Consider the following 21,768-nt stretch of genomic DNA (forward strand, 5'->3'; position numbering starts at 1 on the left):
GTTATATAATCTTATAAACAGATTGATCTTCAAATAAAAGAGACAGGAAACCTTTTGTCAGGTCCACTGCATGTGACTATTTTAATCAGAGCATAAGATTAATATAACTGGACATTTACAGTACTTACACTTAACTTTTTAAATCACTAATAATCTTAATTTGGTTATAATATATATATATATATATATATATAAAATATAATAATGGATTTAATTGTCCTGGTACATAGAAATAAATCTATACTCCTGCTAGACAACATGAAAAATTATCTTTTAGGTTTAAAACAAATATATTTGACTCATCAGTGGATAAATCATAGAGGCTGCACAGGACATGTTCTCCTAGCGGTACTTTATTAAACGCTGCCATCTAGAGGTCTACTGCTGAAATGAAGTCTCCATGCCTGCTGACATGCCTTTCAAATTAGAGTCTGATTTTTAAATATGAAAAGGTTTGTACCTAATTTATTAGTCAAGACCAATAAATGAACAGGAAATCGTACATTTATTGTCCTTCTGACAACTCATACACACAAATCCTGGTATCACAAAATATCTTCAGTAATGATTTAAATACACTTGAAAATACAATGAAGCCAAAGATCTATTAAAAGACTCATCATGACTGGTTTCAGGTTATTAAATGTACAGATGTATTCAGCCAGCAAGAAAAGCATTTATTGAAGCAAATCAAGGTTTTTCCTCGTATTATCAATGGTGCGCCTGAAGACCTGAATGATGATGTTCACAGTGCCCTAAAAAAGCAGGTATGCACATGGTGTACCCTTGCAATAAGTAAAAGTACTATCCGGTGTTGAGGTTTATATTAGATCGTATTGGAAATATTGGACAACAGCCATCAATAGAAACAGACATCTGAACCTGCACAAAAACAAAGTGGACATTCTTTTCTTTTATAAAAAAAATCAATGGCATGATTAAAATAACATACAAGTGCAAAGTTTTGCCCTTATAGCTTGATTGCGTGTTTTGAAACAGTTAAATATCGACCAATCTAAAAGGGTTTTACTGCTACAGTACTTTTTGACACGCCTCAGTAACAATACGAATCAACAAAGATTGAAACATTGACCCGAATCAAGCGGTAGCACATGCATGATGGTGACGATGATGGTAATGATGATGCCTATGGTGGCAGGTTGAGTACGCAAAAGCATCAGAAACTGAAACACTAAAACGTTTTCATGTAGCATTAATTTCTGTAACCAACATTACATAGATCAATAATGGCAGAGTAAACTAACTAAAAAAAGCTCAAGAACACCTTTGACCTCTCTGGACGGGGTGACAAAAAAAAAATTTCTGCATACAGAAATTCTGTATGCAACAAAACAGACAAAAAAATAAAATAAATAAAATTTCTCACTTACAAATTCTGGTCTAGCTTTGGCTTTTTTGTCCCAGCTTGTGAAATATCAGTCTATGAAATTTCTTCTGCACCTCCTGTATAATAGGAAAGAATGAAAATTTCTTAGTGGTGCTCGCATCATTGAAAATTTGTACTAAAAAAAAGGCAGAAACAGTGTCCCAATTACTCTGGAAAATCCACACACCACACTGTAAACAGTTTTCATTCAAACTACTTTCTCGCAAAGAAGAAGTTACTGTTTACAGCATATTTTTGTAATTTTTGTAATCTGAGCAAACCGACCCTTTAGAGCAGTGGTATTCCAACCTTTTTTGTCTGAGTACCCAAACATTAATTATTAATCTGGATGTTATTTTACACTTCGTATGTTTAAATTCTGATACAAGACATGATCCTGCAATTGTTGATGTTTAGGCTTCATCTTACAAGTTTGTAGTTCTATTTGTGGATTTATTTCCCTCCTAAGAATTTTTTCTTTTTTTTTCAAATTAGCTGAGCTACTTTAGTAGTACCCCCTGAGGTATAAGTACTCCTGGTTGGGAATCACTGCTTTAAAGGATCATATTATTATAACTCTTTGTGGAAAACCTTCTGTAGCACCACCAGGGTTTTGGCCATTTCAGCACCACGGACAGCTCCATATATTCCCATACCAAAAAGACCCACACCAGCCACATCTGTTCAAAATCACTTTCAAAGACAATAGCATACACCTCACTAAATGGCATGGTTTCCCATGCAAAATGTCACTTTCAGCTTTGGCAACCACATCAGTCTCTTAAAGCACATACATGAAACCACTCACAGAGGTACAGAAGCACACAGGAGCATCCCAAGCCTGATTCATTGACTCTCAAATGTACAACAGCAGTCACTGGTTTATACAAAACAGTTAACACTACCAGCCCTCTAATTAATGTTGCGAAAAAGTATAAAGTTATAGCTCATCAACCGGTGTGCTTTCAACCTTAAAAAAAAAAACAGGAAGCCCTGTAAGCAGACAAAGAACTTCCAGGGAAACAACACAAAAATGTATCAAAGACAACAGGACCTCAGATCAAAACTGGTCTCCCTCCCTCTTTCCTCAGAGTGGCAAGTTTGAAAATCAGCCACAAGAGACGCTGGTACTAAACCAACCCTTTCCTGTGATACACTGGTATTTTCCCTACAAAGAAAGGGAGCTGGGTCCCACAGAGGCAGTGAGTGGAGTACGGTATTTTCTTTGGAACAAACAGCACTGCAGCACATCAGCTAATAGAGCCTGGCTCCCAGAGGGGAGCTCAATATAGGACACTCTCTTTCCTCTTCCTCCACTTGAGCTATTAATACACCCAAACAAAAGAAAAGAGGCTTAATGAGGCAGCAACGGGGAACTCATGCGAACTAAGTTAGACAAGAGCTTTGTAGTGTTTAGCTCCAAGAATTCAAGCTTTTCATACGGGCAATGGATCCTACTTTGCTATATCTACTGTGGCTGATGCTATTGGAGTAAAAGTACAGTACACACTATGTACATCGCATTACGCCCTTTTAAGCACTACGTTTGAACCCATTTTGTGAGGTCTTTTTTAAAAATGGCAAAAGCAACACAACAGTGAAGAGATGCATAGTTTTAAGCATGATAATGTGCTGGATATGAATATTATATATCCTGTGAAGAATATCTGAAGAGACACACTGTTACAAAATTATCTGTGCTAGAAACATCTAGAATATTTCACCAGTTCGACAAAACAAACACAAAACGTGATATATGACGCATTTTGTTGCATATTTGCATGAAAGGAAATATCTCATGCAGCTTAGAGCAGCTACCTTGAAGTTAATGCTTTGGTTCAGATTCAGAGTGCATTAAAATGGAAGAAGATGAGGGGGTGTGTTTTAATGCACACACTAGTCCAACTAAGAATTTGTATCCTAACCGAGCAGGAGAAACTGGTTCTGGGCAGCTTCACATGTTGATCACAAATACCCCTGTACAACAGAATACAGTATTTCAACTATTACCATGGATACAGACGAACACATACTTGCAAAAAACAATTAACAGAGCATGGCATTGTAACATAGGACATTACAATATTCAGCCTATTGTAAAAGGGGTTTTGGTGTTTACATCCATCACACTTCAAAGACTAAAACTTCAAAGTCCTGAATTAAATCAGGGATATTCAAATATGCAAGTAAAAAACTCACAATAAATCAAGTAAGAATCTGTTTTTTCAACAAAAGAAAAGAAGAGGCTGATGTTTCAGTTCACATCATGCACTGGGGACTTAATACTAACCGGATATCTGCCTCAAAGTGAGCGCTGTCACACAGTGCAAAGATCACCATTTCAGTCATGCAGTACAATACGGTAAATAGAGCAAAGGACAGTGTTGAAAGTAAAAGGTTTCTTTTTAGGCCTGTCCTCAGAAACTTGATGTTTTCTTAAAGGGTAGATGTTCTGAAGTGGTTTTAAGACTTAGGGCAGTGACACAAGGGGCAACTTTTTGCACTATACTGAATTAAAATACCCTCATGTATCACGTTCCTTAAACTCATATAGGCTCAATAATGACCCTTACTTGACTAAACTGCATTTTTTGGCACAAAGACTTTTCCCTTTCTGAATTATTTTGTCATCAGTCTGAAAAGCCACTTAAAGCTGCCCTTTGGCATCCTGGATCTCAGAAAACTCGACCTCAAACTTCTTGACGCATTCACCTCGCACTAAGCTGATCTTAATTTTCCAAACGGAGAATTCAGCTCAATCCAATTGGTCGTCTTGATAATCAGACAATTAAGTCTTCTACCACACAAGGCAAATCCACTGCTGGGCTAAATACTGACTTGAGGATCAGACCATGTGGAACAGCAGCAGTGCTGAGACTTGAAGCAGTCACACTCCCACATCAGAGGCAAAAATAAGTCTAAATATAGCTCTTCTTGTAGGGTTACATCCCCTCAGGCAGCTGTATTCCCCATACAACAATAAAACCACAGATTTGGCTGAACATACTAAATCCACATTTGGTTGTTTCTAGAAAAAGATGTTTACACTTTTGCTTCTTTTAATCCTTATACGTAAGGAAATTGGCTTTTTTTGACCATTGGACACAGATGCAGTTGAATCCCAAAATTCTCCAGGCTCTATAAATATTTTTAAAAGTCTGTGACACAAATTCAACAAACCATTAACCAGTGGCTAATGGTGTACAGCTCTTCTTGGCTATGATAATCTTACAATGTCTACATAACTTTGTCTCAACAACTGACTAGAACTGACTAGAAGCATTGATGTTTGAAGATTACAAAGAGATATGAACAACCATCTGACTACATGGAAACAGTCTTTTGAGCTGATAGGGAAAATAACATACACACATACACAAAATATCTTCTCTTTTTTTTAAGATTCACTTTATCCATTATTTCTTTTCAGATGGGTCTGAACCATAAATAAGTTAACAATATAGCTTATCATAAATAAATTTCAGTCTGTAAAATTCACATATAAATACCCTGCTCCATCTTGCAGAGACTTCCCAGAAAAGAGAAGTGGACCCATGTCACGTTACACTGCAGCACACTGCATTTCTTCTCTCCCTTTGACAAAAAAATACAAAGCGTCCATGGTGTAAACACTACGACTTTCCCTTTAAAACCTCTGGAGGCATCGACAAAGACAGGTAAACAGAGCAGACAGAGCTGTGATCTTATAATGAGACTAAAGGTGTCTCTCCATTGTCTGTCTGGACCTGCGGCAGAAGGGCAGCCCTTTTCATTTTGGACACCGGTGACAACTTCTTCCTCGTCCAGTCCCTGATTCATACAGTCTGTGTGGGAAAGTGAAAGAGAAAGAAAGGGATAGGCTATTGCTAGTGATGATTGATTGATTGATACTGAGGTGACGGTTGCTGTTCCTGCTGCATGCTTGGTTTTGGAGACGTGCGGACGTCCATGCAATTGAGCCAGAGGCAGAGAGCTGCCAGGGACAGAGAGAAAGAGAAGAGAGCTGTCTTTACACCGGTCGGAGGCTTCCTGCTGTTCATGAAACTGTCTGAATCTCCCTGATCCTCTCCCTATCTCACTGTCCTTCTGAGAAGTGAAAGGCTGGATACGCTGGTTGGAGCTCAGAGTCCGTTCCCAGGGTCACGGGTGTGTTGACAGGGGTGATGAGAGGAGTGCTGCTGGAGGGCCGGGGGTTGGCGTCGCCCTCTGGAAAAGTCTTCTCCTGAGACTGGGAGGAGGAGGAGGAGGAATGGGTGCTCTCACTGGAACTGCTGCGGGTCTCTGTGCTGGTACTTGTCTTTTTCATCTTCCTCCTCTTGGCTAGAGGCGCCTTGTCCACTGTCTGCAGGCGGAAACCCTCCCGCTTACATTTGTTAAATGCCTGGGAACAAAACAAAAGGGGGGGTTGGTGAACCAGTTAAGATTGGGATTCACTAATCCATTTCTATCAGACCACAGACTACTGTGGCATTAAAAACAGCAGCCCACTGTAACTGAATGAATGTAGGGGTAGAGGAAACACAAAATGTTTATGACACTGACATAGAAACTCTAATTAATGTGGATTTTTTCCACCATGGCCCCCAATCCCCTTCATAAGGTCAGTATCAGCGCTAATATCATTGCATCACATCATTTCCCCATCTTCTCCACATAGTTTTAACTATATTTTGTCTCATCAAGTGAGTTTTTACCAAAGAAACATTTTTTCATGCATAAAACACTGATTTGAAACAATTCCTTCATCAACAGATGCAACAATTGATTATTTTCATTATTGACCAAATTAGTTTCTTGATTAATGGACTAACTGTAGTGAAAAATGCCTTCTGCAATTTCCTAAAGCCATAGCTGTTATTTTTCAAATAGCTTGTTTTGTCTGACGAATAGTTAAAAACTAAGTGATTATCAATTTATTATCAAATAAGACAGAGAAAAGCATCAAATCTGCAGCTTGAACTAAGGAATGGCTGGTATTCTTACTTAAGAATTTACTTAAACAATGAATCAAAATAGTTGCAGATTAATTTATCCTGTCAGTTGCCTAATAAATTAATCAACTAATCATTGTCAGCTGTACTTTGGGCAAATCTCCCAATATTGTTAATCTCTTTATTTTCTTTCAGGTTGATCAGTTTAAGAGCTGTACAGGTCATGAGCAGCCGTACGTTGCCAGTTGAGAAAGCCTGATCGACATGTAACAACATAATTTCTTACATTGAAGGTAGCTTTGACGTAAGTGTGGACGGAGGCAGTGGAGGAGCCAAGAATGTCTGGGGTCATGAGTGGGTTCGAGGACAGCTGGCTGTCGTCCTGGAGCCAGGCATTGTAACGGAGACCGCACATTTTAATCCTCTTGTTTGGGTCCACCGTCAGCAGCTCTGCAGGAACAAGACACAGATAATTACCTTTAGTGCTCTAAATACACCAGTGGAAAGGTGAGCCACAAGTGAGCCACAGAGAGGAAGTGATTTCCTCTTCGAGTAGTTCAGCCACTGTGAGCTACTTTGTGAGATAAAGGTTTAATCTTTGATACAAATGCTGATGCGTCATAGTTGAACCCACTGGGTTTGACAGTGAGTCACCAGTTCCATCATTACCTTGTATCAGGTCCTTGGCCTGCTGGGATACGTTTCTCCAGGCCTCTCCTTCGAAAGAGAAGTCCCCCTGTTTGATTTTCTTCATAATTTCCTCAGCACTGGTGTGGGTCAGGCTCTTCTCCTGACACTGAAAAGGCACCTGGCCTGATAGCATGGTGTACTGCAAACACAGCAAAACCACACTATCTGATATCAACACAACAGGAACACACACAGTTTCCAGGCTGAAATATCTACAGTGTAAATATGATTTACATTATTTGCTTGGTCAGTGTTGAAACAGAAAATCGTGTGTCCTACAATGAACTGGGAAAGTAAGGAGGCATTAGTGTTAAAATGCATCTACTCTTTGAAAAAAAAAAAAAAAAACATGCTCTGAAAGAGCTCTTGACCAATCACGACTGTCCACGTTTCTCCATTGTCATGCTGCATGTTGTTGACCATGGTTGAACCAGCACTAAAACAGAAGAGCGGTCTGTGCTCAGCTAAATGAACAGGGTGCTCTCACCTTGGCCTGCTTACATCTGGCCCTAGATTTCTCATTAAAATGACAGTGGTTGGGAACAGCCCTTTTGGCAGTAGAGGATCTGTCGTGCCCTGATCTCGCCCCCCTCCCACTCTGTCTCGGCACACTTTGCTTCCAGGGCATTGTGCACACAGCTTGTCAGTAATCATTTCATCAAAGCTCCATGAGGCACACTACTCCCATATACCCCCAGGGGGCGACGGTGCGAAGCAGCACTACAGAGACCAGTCTCAATACGGATGAGTGGCCAACTACAGAAATCTCTCTCTCAACTCTCCACCCCCCCTGTGTACCCTCTCCTCCTCCTTTCTACCTCTCCTTTTAATTTTCCTCCTCTACACAGAAAAAGGTTGAATTAGGATGACATTTCCGCTACCAGGAAGCAACGTTTCATATGAGCTTTAACCAGCTCTGAGCGCCGGGGCTGGTGGCTTGTCATTCTGTGACAACAACACGTTTAACTGTGTCAGCTCACCACAGGATCCTAAAGGGTTGTAGCACTGAACACAAGAGGGAGATGAATATCATGCAAAACAGATTAACCAGAACATGCACACATATGCATTCATACATGTGCTCATGCATACACACAAACACACACACAGCCACAATCAGTTAAAATAACAGCTGATTGCTTCATCAGAATGGCCCGCAGCAAAATGTTTAATCCATAAACTGGATAACATCAACAAATCAACTTTGTATGGAGCTCATGATTAAACATGAATTTGGTTTTAGAGATGCTTCACTTAAAAAGTATTACGAAAAACAACTTTTAAAGTGGAGCTTGGAGCTGTGGATTTTGAAAAGACTTTTATAAATGGTAAATTTATATAATCAGGTCACTTTCCTGGGGCATTGTGCAAGGTGAGAGTCTAAAGTATGTTAAGATCACGCAGTCACAAATAAGGATGTTCCTGAATAGGGCTAATCAATGATCTGTTATTTAGTCCGTATTAGAGCCTGTGAGAGGCATCAGTGCCATCAAAGTGGAAATTTAATTTTGATGTGGAGCATAATTCTCTCTTAGTATCCCATAACTTTTATCCTTGTTATATCAAATATTAAATAGTGTGCTGTAAACATTCTGTTTCCTGGGTTCAAGGGTTAAAATACACTGAATTATTTGCCAAGACTGAAATTCTACAGCCCTGGTACTACTGTACTTTCTTTTTTCCGACAGACAGACTCCTGCCAATGTTCTACTTTAAAAGGTAAATCCGATTCTCCTTCCATAAATGTTTGCAGATTTGGTACATTATTGATTAACTAATAATTTCAGCTCTAACTTGAATCACCACCATCATTTTCAGGCAAAAGCATGTGTACAAGACATTATACACTAAAATACATTTACATTTTTTCAAGCTGAGGTAACATGAAATATCTGTCATTTTTAAAAAGCAGAAGTGTTGATATGTTTCTTTCCCCTCAGAATAACGTTGAGTTGAATAATGAATGTTTCTGCGACAGTTCAGCCACCACTATTTTGTTTTAACCTGAGCAGGTCTGTCATCCCACAGCCACTCACCAGAATGACCCCCAGACTCCACAGGTCACAGGACTCATCGTAGCCGTCGTATTTGAGTATCTCTGGCGCAGCGTACTGCAGGGTGAAGCAGGGAGTCTTCAGCAGCTGATTGTCTGGCGGTTTGAGGCGAGCAAAGCCAAAGTCTATGATTTTTATCTCTGAGTTCTCACTCTCGTCTGTGAAGAGTAGGTTCTGCGAAGCAATTCGAGACACGGACAGCAATCATTTCTTTCTGCCAAGCAAAACGGGTGCACTCAAGAGCTTACTAAATTGGACATCAAGACTTGTCTGGCCAGGTACTTTTGACCCATGTTAGGGTGAAACAATTTTACTCTTGTTTTGCAGAAGATTGCAGAGTCAGAATGACAATACGACAGATCATACAAAGTTCAGAAAAACACAGTAATTCTCTTTCAAAAGCTTATGATCCAGTCTGTCTGTATTCGTCACAAAGTCGCAATGTGTTCAGACACTAAAAAGAATTTCTACTCCCTGAGTGTACTTCCAATACCTCCGGTTTAAGGTCCCTGTGCACCACTCCTACGTCATGCATGTGACTGACGGCGGACACCAGTTTGCGCATGATGCGGCTGGCCTCTGTTTCACTGAAATGTTGCTTTCTGCGGATCCTCTCCAACAGCTCACCTCCACCAAGCAGCTCCAGAACCAGGAACGTGTGCAGCTACAGCAAACAGACACACACACATGCACATTTCTCATCAATCTCTGTTACACCCATTCCCAGCCTTTATTCTCTGACTTGCTCTGAAATAGCACAATGGGAGCAAACATTCCTTTAAGATTTGCAATAAAACAAATATTAACGAGTTTGTGTTAACCAATGTATCATCAATCTTGGTTTCACAGCCGGGATGTCAAGTTGAAAACAGCTGAATGTTAACATGTGGAACCGTTAGGATTTTTTTTTTTTGTTGTTGCATAATAAGTACAGCAAAAACAGACCATTCCCAATCCCATGGGGGTAAGATCAAACCATAATGGTGTTGAGTAAAAGTGAAAGGAGCCAAACAAAGTGGGAAGGGAATAATGTGTCTGGGCAGCGGGGTAGAGTTTCTCATTAGTGCTGGGTCTAGGGAACAAAGGCAGGACTCGGTTGAGGCGAGGCGAGGCAGCGCCGCTTTGATCTGGGTCACAGGCCTCTGAGATACAGTAATAACCCCACTGAGCTCATCAGGACTAAAGTGGTGCTCCTGGGCTTGAAGAGCCAGGGCTAATGAACCTGTACACAGTCAGACACACGGACACACCTTCCCCATAACTGAGGTAAGCTACATTTTGAACATACGCACGCTTAGTTTGTGGTTGAGTGTCTGGCTCAATTAGCAACACAAGTGAATCTACGTTGTTTTTATTCAGTAGTACAAAATGGGTGTTTGTACAGCTGCAGTTTAAAAATACGTTTGGTGCGAAATATCGAGCACACGTAGAGATGTTTATGGGACACTACATGAAAAGATAGAGAAAAGACCTCGAGGGCTTCCAGCATCCCCATTAATCTGCCTTGTTCCAGTTCCAGGACTTAATAAGGCTGCAGTCCCCACAGGCTCCAAAGAGGACCATGCAAAAACAGAGTTTCTGGTGGCAAATGTAACCGCTGCGATGAACCTCACCTGGTCGTGGTAAATTTCATGTAACTTGACAATGTTAGGGTGGCCATCACACAGCTTCAGGGCTGCTATTTCCCTCTGAGTTTGTGCTTCCATCCTGAAGCACAAAGAAGCAGAAAGGCAGGAAAATGTCATAAAATACAACATAAATACACACATGCAGAGTGAGAAAGTGACTTTTCAGAGGATTCTCCTTTAACAGGTTTTCAATTGGTCCTAACTGACTTACATATGAGTCAGTATAAGGCGCCAAGATTTTCTTTAAGCAAAGCAGAGACGAGAGAAAGACGTAGAGAAGAAAGTATCCCCAGCCATCCATCACCTTTTTTACTTTTAGAATGATACTTGTACAATACAATTCTTTGATAATAAAATGGGTTGTGTGGGGTTGGTATTTTCTTCTGCTTGGCTGTTTCCCAGAAACCACTTTTTCCTTTCAGAGACATTTATATAAATTTTTCAGAGCAGTTTTGCTCTGCAACCCCACACTGCTTTTTGACACAGACATGGAGAAAGTATAACTAATGCATGGTTAGAAAACATACTGGTGTTGTGAGTGAAGTGTGATTTACTTTCCTAACATCCCGTCTGGATTTGAGGAACATGTGTTTGTGTCAGGAGGATTGCCCCGCTGAGGCTCACTCTTACTAGAGCCATAATATTTGGTGCCACACAGTCAGTAGAGACATGTAGGAGTGTAGTGTAGGACTGTTGTCAACACACATGATTAAAGCTTATTTTGTAGCAGTTGCCAACAAAAACAACTCGCGTTGTGTGGGCAGAGGTGTATTTACATTTATTTGTATTTAACCATCATCTGACAACTTTACACAGTAACAGGGCAAATAAAATCTGAGAAATTATGTAATTAAGTCAAATTATGAAATAGTTTGCCTTCATTCGTTTCATAGAATATTTCTAATATCATACTTTTTGTAAAATTTTGTTCAGAGTCGGTTTGACAACAGTCCAATTTCTGCCATGGAGAAGAGCAGGGTGCCTGTCAGATGTATCCAGTCAAACTGTAAACACTACACAGAGCCAGAAGGATCTATGATGACAAACACGTCTGAGTGAGCAGGCTGTACCTCTTGCTGACAATTTTGACTGCATATTTCTGTCCAGTCTTCTTGTGTGTGCACCGTCTGCAGATGGAGAAGCTACCCTCTCCTAGAGCGCTGTCCTTCAAGTCCATCTCATAGCTCATATAGAAGGGTGAGTCCTGTTATGGGAGACAGTGGACCAAAAGAAGATCAGGTTCTGGTCAAATATAAATTTTCACTGACACCAAAATGTCCAATACTTGCAAATGACCTAGATGTTACTATGTCTTTCAAGTGAAATGTTTTCCTCGGTGTGATATATATTGATATGGGTAAATATAATCAGCTCTGATACACTCAGATCAAATTAATCCACAATTTATTTGAATATGATCTCAGCTCTCAGACAGCATTTATCTTCTCCATGGAGAATACTTTAATGTAGGCCAGTGGTACATGGCTTGCTGGCCAATAGAGAAATCATGTCCTCAACACATTATTCTTATAGTACCATGTTAGTTCTTTCTCCACATAAAGACACAACTTATGTAGGTGTGTGTTTTTTAATGACATCAGGTTGAAACATCCAAGCCAACCTCACTCTTACACCCCCATCAATCTCCTGATCGTTGTGTTTCTGCTTATACATTAAATATTCCCTATTCAACATTCAACACGTTTTATGACGATAAAAAATGTTTGCTGTTTTAAGGTTATCACCACAGAGTGATCAGCAGCACTCTGTGGTGATAACCGTTTTATGAGGAACCCAGTAAACTTCTCCTGTTGTGTAATGCTATCAAAATGAATTTGAATTCTTTCCAGGTATGAATAGAGAACTTGAAAATTACCACAGAACTAGACAGAAAGTTTTTTAACTGGCTTTCTGTTTGCGACAGGAAACATCATAAGAACCAATAAAGCACAGTGAGCTGAAGTGTTATTGGAATTCTGAGCCCCTTTTGTTGCCTGATTGCTCAGCTGAAACTTCCTCTTTCTAAAGTGTGTAAGCATTAGAGGATGTAAGCCAAAATTATATATATATATATATATATATATATATATATGTATGTATGTGTGTGTGTGTGTGTGTGTGTCTTTAACACCATGATGATTATTTATAACAAATATTGAAAACAGTTAAGTTTGTGAAACAGCTCTACTTGATATCACTTAAATCAACAGAACATATCTACACCAGCAGATACAAAGGATGTTGATGAGAAAGCCTGAAACTAAATGAGTGCAGATAAAGCAATGCACTGCTACCTTCTCAAAAAGCATTATGTTGCAGGTAAAGGTTATGAACAAAATTCAGTAAATCATCAGGCTGAAAACTGAATCTGAGTGTAGTAAAACAAGTACAGTAGAAAAATATCTAGTGGAATGGAGAGGAAGGAAAAAGCTCATCTGTCTGTGACAGCAGCCATTAGCTTAAGTGTGTTTGTGCAGGGGGATCCAAGTCCATTTATCTTACCTTCATCATGGCGCTGCGGGCCACCGCAGCAGAGCCCGGCCTCTCAGAGCCCCCACACAGCTGGACAGGGTCATCCATCACCACATTCCTCTTGAACAGGATGGAGGGGGCCATGAAAGAGTAGCCCTGCACAGACAGACACATAAACTCTTGATGTTTAAATTTCACTAAGACATAAAGCGAGGGCTGGAGTGTATAGACAGAGGAAAAGGAAACTTCTATTGATGCAGTTTGCAGCCTAAGAAAAACTGCAGCATTTCTATACCACATGTATAGACATTAAGTGTCTTTTATATCTTTCCATATTTACTTTGTAACTTGAAACTGTTGTGCATTTTTACCCAAATGTATCTTTGCCAAACCAGCCTGTCGGCTCCACAATAAGCCCAATTCAGTTAATTTATGAGTGACAGCGGCTGTCCAGCTGTTCCTATTGTTAGACCTGTCATTGTGAAGCGCTGCCTGCATAATTCCAGCTGTGAGAAGCCCAGAGCTTTGAGCTGGCATTAATCTCTCTCTCTCCCTTTTTCACTGACACACACACACAGCTGTGTGGTATGTAGTGACAGCCATGGATGGACGGAAGGATGGATGCTGAATGAATGAGATGCCCTAAATTGCCGGGCTTGAATATTTGATTGCTCTGCTGTGAAATTACATCTTGGCGCTCTTAATGCAATTTTAATTTTGTTTTGTGAGGCACTGTGGGGGAGCAAGTGCACGGTTTAAAATTGGGATTGCTGTCGTTATCTCAGAGATTGCTAGGCTTGCAAATTATAAAGACCACAAAATTTCAGACTATGTGAATGGCAGCTGAGAGCGAAAAAAGCCAAGATGAAGTTGGCAATCAAAGACTGAAGGCGTAACCGAGACAGACGTGGTGATGCTCTCAAAGTGTAACCTTTTATTCCATGAGAGAAGCCCGTTAATGGATCTATTGATCTACCGAACTCAAGGATCCAGAAGGCAATCAGAGTTGAAATTTCATGCAATACATCAGACAGCCATCAGCTGGCACGGAGCTGTGGGCCATATTATGGTTCAAAGCTACATCAAAAATAGTCATTCACATCTGTTACTTCAATAAGAGCTGCATATGGCAGCAATTACTTCAATAAAAGACCCTTTAGTCAATTTGAATACCAATGCACACAGACAGACTCATGTTGACTTACAGCAACCTTTTGAGGACATTCAAAACTTCACTTGATTACTTCAATTGCTGTGGAGTATGTCAAATATAGTCACAGACAAAAAGTGGATAATGTATAATGCAATTTTTCATCCGTGTCAACATTTCACTCTGCCTGCACCCAAAGCCCAGACAAACATCAGCACAAAACGGATGCAAATATCAATGTTGTCCTGTGCAATGACCTGTGAGGAGCACAAAGGAATATTCCTGTCTGTAAACAACAAAACCATGAGTCACAACGTAAAAAAAAAAAAAGTCTGGTTTTCTAACATCCCTTTCTTCTCTCCCACCTGGAAGATGCGGTCACAGTTCTGAGGCAGAGCTGCAGGGGAGTAGGTGGGGTCCATCTCTGTGAACTCGTCTGCAAAGTTGCTGACGTCCAGCTCATCCCGAATCACTGGCTTGAACGGAGCAGGAACCTTCTTAGCTGCCAAGTCCTCCCAGTTAATTTTCTAAAGTGAGTTTAAAAAACGAAAAAATATTGGTCTGGTCAGTCCCAATCCTTATTCACATAGTTTATACAAATACTCAGATTTCCTAAATGCCGCTCAGTGAAAGAGGCCCCATTATGTAAAGTTACAGCCCACTCTGCTATTGGGTTCTTCTAAACATTGTGAAATATTCGAGACAGGCAATGAGATCCACCTGGTAAAAAGGGTGTTTCTTTACATTCTCTGCTCCATTAGGACCTGAACCTAATCTCTTCTTTGGATCTTTGATGAGGAGTCGCTGGATGAGGTCTTTGGCCAGTGGTCCCATATCTTTGGGGAAAGGAGGATCCTTCTTTGAAATCCTCCTGTGATATGTGAGACAGACATGGTCAGTGCTTGTAGAGCGATTATAAATATGGGCTAACTGAATACTGTGGCCGTTGATCAGGGAGAATCCATACTTGGCAATGTCTGTGTGTGAGTTCTCATCTCCATCAACTGTGAAGGGTGATCCGCCAGTCAAAAGCTCGTACATCAACACGCCGAGGCTCCACCAGTCCACTGCCTGGAATGCATGAAAGCACCCACCCGTGACTTAGACTTAACAGAATGAAAGCCAAAATCTCACTGGAGAGCGCACACATGCAGGAGAACAGAGGATGGGGGAGTGTGGGCTGCTTGATTGGATCGAACAGACGACAGCATAAAACATAAAACTACAAATTACCTTGTCATGTCCAGATTCTCCTCCCTCCACAATCTCTGGAGCCATGTATTCAATGGTGCCACAGACAGAGAAAGCCCTTTCCATCTGTTAAAAAAAAAAAAAAAGAACACACACACGAATGCATCGATGGACACATTTCAGAAGCCAAATATGACACAAAATAAATAAAATGCCTGCAAGTGACCAGGACTATGACAGAACTGTCCATGATCTCAAATCAGAAGTGTTTCTCTATATTTTCAGGGCCTTTAAGGGAAAAAGAAAAACCTCTTTTTTCTCTTCTTTCTAATAAGTCAGTTTGAATTGTAAATTTAGCTTCCAACAGCTTTTGCACTCCTTCCTGAAAAGTTTAAGGATCAAGAACTGCGTTGACATACTGTACCTGATCAAACTCCTTACTAAGGCCAAAATCTGTGAGAACTATATGTCCATTTGAATCCAGAAGAATATTCTCAAGTTTCAGGTCCCGATAGACAATCCCCAGCTGCAGCAAGAAAAGGACAGAGGGGTCATGATGTGTAAAAGATAAAGCATGTAAGCAGTACATAACTTCTGAACAGACAAGAGAGGTTGATTGTGTTGAATTTACAGGGTTACCTTGTGTAGATGCTCCAGTGCTGACACAATCTCTCCACTGTACAGGGCGACTTCCTGTTCCTTAAATCGCACCCTTTGCACCAAATGTGTGAAGAGCTCCCCACCATTTACGTAATCTGAAATGAAAGATATCATGTATGTATATAAATTGACTTTTCCACTGGTTGTTTATAGAGATTTATTCAGCTGCTTAAAATCACTTTCTTTCACTGACAATCAATAACTATTTACAGGTATAAATATAACACAAAGTGGAAATGTGAAAAATATGCTCACCGAGAATGAGGTGCAGCTTGGTATCCGTCTGGAAGGCATAGTGAAGTGTGACGAGGAATGGAGATTGGCGGATGTGCTCCAGCACTTGCCGCTCTGTTCGTGTGTGTTCAGCAGTCTTTGCCTTTTGCACAATAGTGGCTTTCTTCAAAACCTTCATGGCATACAGCTTTCCTGCATCATGACCACTCACTTTCCTCACCAGGAACACTTTGCCGTATGCTGGTAGTTAAAAAGACAGAGAGCAAAGCTCAGTATAAAGCAAAGGCTTGAAGAGAAATGACTGGTAAGACATGCTTTTATCTATTCTAAAAACCCACAGTATTGGATGCCAGACTGTCATGCACAGTCATGTGAATGTTATATTCTGTTCAACACAGACAGACAGTTTGACTCACCTCCTGTGCCCAGCACCTTTAATAGCTCAAAGTTTTCAATGCCCACCCGTTCTACATGGCCTGTCAGGTTGGCTGAAGTCAGGGCAGAGAAAAAAATGTATGCTTTTTATTACTCAGTTCACACAACAAGACAAACATTGCTTGAATGACAAAATACACAGATAATCTAATAAATTCAAATAACAAAATAATATATCAGCAGATTGCATTTATGGCTTTAAAGGTAACTTATATTTTACATATCTACAAAAAGATATATCTATGAGTAACTTGACCTGGAAAAGTCCCTGTTCCACATTAGGTATTAGGTATTTTACCACTGACTGACCACCTCAGGCTAATCTGGGACATGGGAAATTTCATGTTTATATTCACTGCACTGACAGCAATGAGCATGTTTTTGACTGCAGTTGCTGTTTGCAGTTGCATTATAAATCTGCCACCTACCATGACTGGTGGCACATTAGACAACTCCCAGGGGAATTAGCATAACTTACAAGCCATTCACTGATAATAGTGAAATACTATGTAGTAAAACCAAGACATTAAAAACCTGCAGAGGTACAAGTTGTAAATGCAGGCTGTACTATAAAAATACTAGTACTATAAAAATATAGGGTTCATTTTTTAAAAATAAGGTCTTTAAACCTCCTTTAATCTTGGTCCTCACCAGTACAGCTGTTCCTGCTCCTAAATGATAAAAGGTGAAAAGGTGCTTGGTTTAACCAGTGAGCTAATGAGCTGGCATTTCAGCAATAAAATGATCAGCCTGTGGTCAAAACCAAAGAATACAATCTCATTGTCTATTCAGTGCTGTTGAGATAGCCAAGTTGAAAACATGTTTGAGACTGATCACCTGTTTTTAGCTGTTGTTTCCAACAGCTGCGGACCTTGCATGCCCACCAGAAGGCACATTACATCACCTTATATGTCTCTATACTTTTTGTTTTGGAACTGGTGCCTACCCATTAATTATGTATTCTTATATTTTGATGCAAAGAGAGTCTCACACATGTGGCTTAGTGCAAACTTAAAACTAAAAAGGTTGGACAGGAATGCTTTAAACTAGAGGATCAGCAATATAATACACTGGGCCATTTAAGAAAGTCTAGGTGGTTAAAGTGAATGCATGGTCAACATCAGCACACTGGTAGCATTGGGCATCTTGGAATGGTTAAATTACTTAATAGTCAAAAATGTGCAAATACTGCAAGGAGCATGTGCATAATCAGTAGACTTCCTTCATGTAAACAAAGATTTAAAAAAAAAAAAAAAAACAAGTTTTGAGCTAAAAAAGCTGACTTAATCTTCTTGACTCTCACTCAAATTTGCAATAGTATAAGACAATCTTCCATGCAACTGCGAGCAAACATGCTACATTAACCAGCAAAAGGTCATTATCTTCCATCAAGATACTTTAGTGAATTCAGCAAACACTGTCACTGACTTCTTGTGTCTTTCTAAATCAAGGTCTACCGGTTCAGTTGACTGAGCATAGCACGCTCTTAGACATGCATATCCATTGTAGTGAACACGTTCCTTCTGTCTCACACTCTGGAAATAGGCTACTGAGCAATTAAAGCGGCTGATTTCATCTATGCATGTCTCTCCTGTTACACGCAGGTGAAGAAATGCTGAAACTATTAGGTAATTCAAGTGGATACTGTGTCATTTCAAAACAACAACACTGTCCTTCAAATTTATGGTCAGAGGTTCAGATTGCATAACACCCTTGTCAAGCTCACCCTGCCAAGGCCAAGTTTGATTTCGGTGTTTATTAATAGACTGACAGAGGTGTCAAACCAGATGATGCCTTACTGCTTGACAAAAGGAACCTCTTCCGTTTACAGGAGGGAAAAATCTATGTTCCTCAAAATAAAAAATTTCAACAAACTACCATCCTTTAGGAAAATTTTTTATCAATTTCTATTGTGTAAAGCATTGACAAGACACTATAGCGATTATGTCCACTGTGGTATACTTTTACAATTTTGCAAACACAAATCCTTGATATCTTGCAGGAAGATTAGCACAGAAAGGCATACTGATCCCCTATGTCTTGATATTGCCAATTTGCTTGAAAGGATGAACTTGTTGGCAAAAATATGTTTTAAAAAAAGTCCGACCAGTTCTGAATGGGCTTAGTTTGTATGTTTGTTTTTATTTTACTATATTGTCTCCACTGGGTCAAATGCTACTGCAAGGGTTCAAAGTAAGGTGAAGTTGATACAGCGGTTAAAATGCTGTGTGAAATTTATCACAGAAAAACAAGTGCCAGTGACAACTAGACAGACTGCATATTTAGGGCAGGGCAGTAAATGGGGGTGCAGCATATTCATGTTGCAGCCTGAAGAGCAGCACTGTGTTATTATAAACCAGTTACAGCTGAAGCAGTGTCCAACTTCATTCAGCAGCTCTCTGCATTAAATCAGGAAGACTCACCACTCTATTCAACACAACCACCCCCCCTGAAGTCTCAATTATAAATAATGGGAAATTATAACAGTAACTTAAACTGTGTTTGCTGTTGATTCTTTTTAGAGTCATGTTTTGAGATGGTGCTGCTACATGTCAACACTACTCCTCGTACCACCATTCAGCAAACTGATTCCAGCAAAAACAACATTCAGCACAACCGTCAGTTTCACCTTGAGGATGATATAGATTGAATAGTGTAAAGTTAACTAGGCTAGACAAGAGACAAATGCATTTACCTGTCTGTCATTATTACACGAGCCTCAACAGCTGAGGTACACCTCTGTACAATGTGCAGACTGAAATCAGGGTAACGTTAGCTTTTGCGACTTGACAGCACTGCAGCTGTGTCTGCTCTGCTCTCGCTACGGAGAAGTTAGCTGTGACCGCTAACAAATCCAGGCAATAACAGGAAAACCAACTCATTTAGTAATTAATGCTAAGTTAAGGCGTTGACAGTGGCATAAACTTGGTGAAATCTCTGTCGATGGTCGGATTTTATCTTACACGTTAACAACTGGCTTAAGCTAATGTTATTACCTGGGTTGACCACGGTTATTAAGTGGCAGTTAGCTAACGTTAGGGAAATGGTTAGGTAACCGAGTTAGCAGTAACGTTACAAGTAATGAGGACAGTCGGCTAACGTTAGCCTTCCTTTGCCATTTTTGGACTTGAGTAACGTTAATGTTAGCGCCCACTATGAACGCCCATCGACAGTGACAGTTTGCTCTTCCGAGCTATCCAGCTAACGTTTCTCCCCTGACACGTGTCTCCAAAAGATAAATGCCAAATGAAATGTACTGCATTAAGAGTTTATCCAGTTCGCAGCTAACTTACCATTTTTCAGCTCATGTTTCACAGTAAACAGGTCACCTTCTCTGGAAGATCCCTCCATCGGGGATGGCATCGTAATTTCGTGCTTCAAATATGCTTTTCAGACAAGGTTAGGATCACCTCGCAAGCTTTTTTGCAATAGGAACATGCAGAAACTAAAATACACAGCAAGAAAATTAAACGCCAGTGAGTTTTGTGCCAAACTTGACAAATATTTAGGCAGAATGTTGTTACCAAACCTAGCAGCCAGCAAGCCCAGAGGAAACACTTGCTTCTTCCAGCACACCACAACTACCACTACCTTCGCAACCAGGCCAGTCCCTCTTCGCTCATTGGTGTTGCTATGTGAAAGTCCGACCCCTGATTGGTTATTTTCGTGGTAGCGACACATAATCCCGCCTTCCTCAAAAGACTGGTGCTGCCTTCAAATGTGCCTCGTACAACATTATGTCAAAGGTCAGAAGAGTAAAAATTATAGTGCAACCAATTGCACATAAAAACATACTTCCCAATTCGAAAAGCCTCGTAAATATAACAAAACAGTGCTTTGGTGTCTTTTGATTTATTTCTCAAAGTACGCTAAAAGTGGTATGAGTATAGTGCTGGCACATAGGTGCAAAGTAACTTCACTGAAGTACAGGGGCGGAGCCAGACATAGTAAACATTTGGGGCTTAGCCCCAACTTCAGTCTCTATGCAGGGGACGTGCTCCCCAAGGGAAATTTTTCCCCAGTCTTAGCAGCTACATGCATTGTTTACTGTATCAAGCCTTTTGTACATCATTTGGGGAAAACATAAAAGTTGCCCAGGAAAAAAAACATCAAGAGCTTGTATCATATTTTGAATCTATAATTATTCTCTGTCTCCATCCTTCTGAAACCATAACACAACAAATTTTGACAATGACTAATTTCCACAACTGCCACACGAGAAGAGGCACAATGTCTGATGTTACTATTTTAAATTTACATGAGGTGGGGAATGAATTAGCATAATTCACAATTCACAAATTTAATGTTTAGATGAACTGTAATATTATCCTGATCACTGTTCTTATTTCCTCCTCTTTTCTTCTTCTTTCACTCTCTTAGCTCCACTCATCTATCCCTGTTCTCCACTTAAGGAAAATATAAATGTCAATGTCCTTCCCTCAAATCTTGACTGGCTGAAGGGTGGACCTAGACCTCCAAAAGTCGATCACCACCTCCTTGGTCTTGGAGGTGTTCAGAAGGAATACTTCTATATATATTTACTATAAGATTGTATATGGTGGTAGTTCTTGTTACTACTCACCAAAACAAAAATTATACAGTAAATGAGTGAATAAATAAAATGTCATAACAATAAAATTAATTTTCATGGTGTAGTCTCATCTTGTTATACAACCCTCTGTCAAAGGATAAATACATGAACCTTGTAACATTTCCTTTATTTAGTATATATTATGACATATTCCTTAATATTACCACCTGTAAGAGATAAATTGGCTGTTCCAGTGACTGTACAGGACTAATGAAGATAACTGCCAACTGATTATAGCCAACGTGTAGAAAATACTAATTATGCTGAAAGCAAATGGACTGAATGATTACAATAAACTCAATGGAAAAGAAATGACAGACAGCAGTTATCTCTTTATAGGTTGGA

The 21,768-nt window shown here is 40.0% G+C and overlaps 1 protein-coding gene across 1 annotated transcript; it reads right to left on the reverse strand.

Moving 5' to 3' along the window:
- Positions 1 to 335: 335 nt before the first annotated feature.
- Positions 336 to 20,412, reverse strand: rps6ka5 (ribosomal protein S6 kinase A5). Its single transcript, XM_023430767.2, has 17 exons — positions 20,126 to 20,412; positions 16,814 to 16,885; positions 16,419 to 16,637; positions 16,143 to 16,258; positions 15,928 to 16,029; positions 15,546 to 15,629; positions 15,280 to 15,383; positions 15,033 to 15,183; positions 14,678 to 14,839; positions 13,193 to 13,318; positions 11,761 to 11,894; positions 10,676 to 10,769; positions 9,556 to 9,726; positions 9,045 to 9,236; positions 6,988 to 7,147; positions 6,605 to 6,768; positions 336 to 5,768 (listed from the first exon to the last, which is right to left on the reverse strand). Exons 1-17 carry the CDS (start codon positions 20,193 to 20,195, stop codon positions 5,463 to 5,465), a joined length of 2,427 nt encoding a protein of 808 aa, XP_023286535.1. The 5' UTR covers positions 20,196 to 20,412; the 3' UTR covers positions 336 to 5,462.
- Between the last annotated feature and the right edge of the window lie 1,356 nt (positions 20,413 to 21,768).

Source organism: Seriola lalandi, unplaced genomic scaffold (genome assembly GCF_002814215.2).
Source record: "Seriola lalandi dorsalis isolate HSWRI2012SDOR001 ecotype SW California unplaced genomic scaffold, Sedor1 jcf7180002054911, whole genome shotgun sequence".
In the NCBI taxonomy this organism is placed as follows: Eukaryota; Metazoa; Chordata; class Actinopteri; order Carangiformes; family Carangidae; genus Seriola; species Seriola lalandi.

Bases quoted from the DNA above. Each gene is read 5' to 3' on its own strand.
- rps6ka5 (XM_023430767.2), bottom strand. From the start codon at position 20,195: ATGCCATCCCCGATGGAGGGATCTTCCAGAGAAGGTGACCTGTTTACT. The intron at 15,630-15,927 runs GTACAGTATGTC...TTTTTTTAACAG, and splicing joins TTAGTAAGGAGTTTGATCAG to ATGGAAAGGGCTTTCTCTGT. The intron at 11,895-13,192 runs GTAAGATAAATG...CTCCCATAACAG, and splicing joins CCCGCAGCGCCATGATGAAG to GACTCACCCTTCTATATGAG.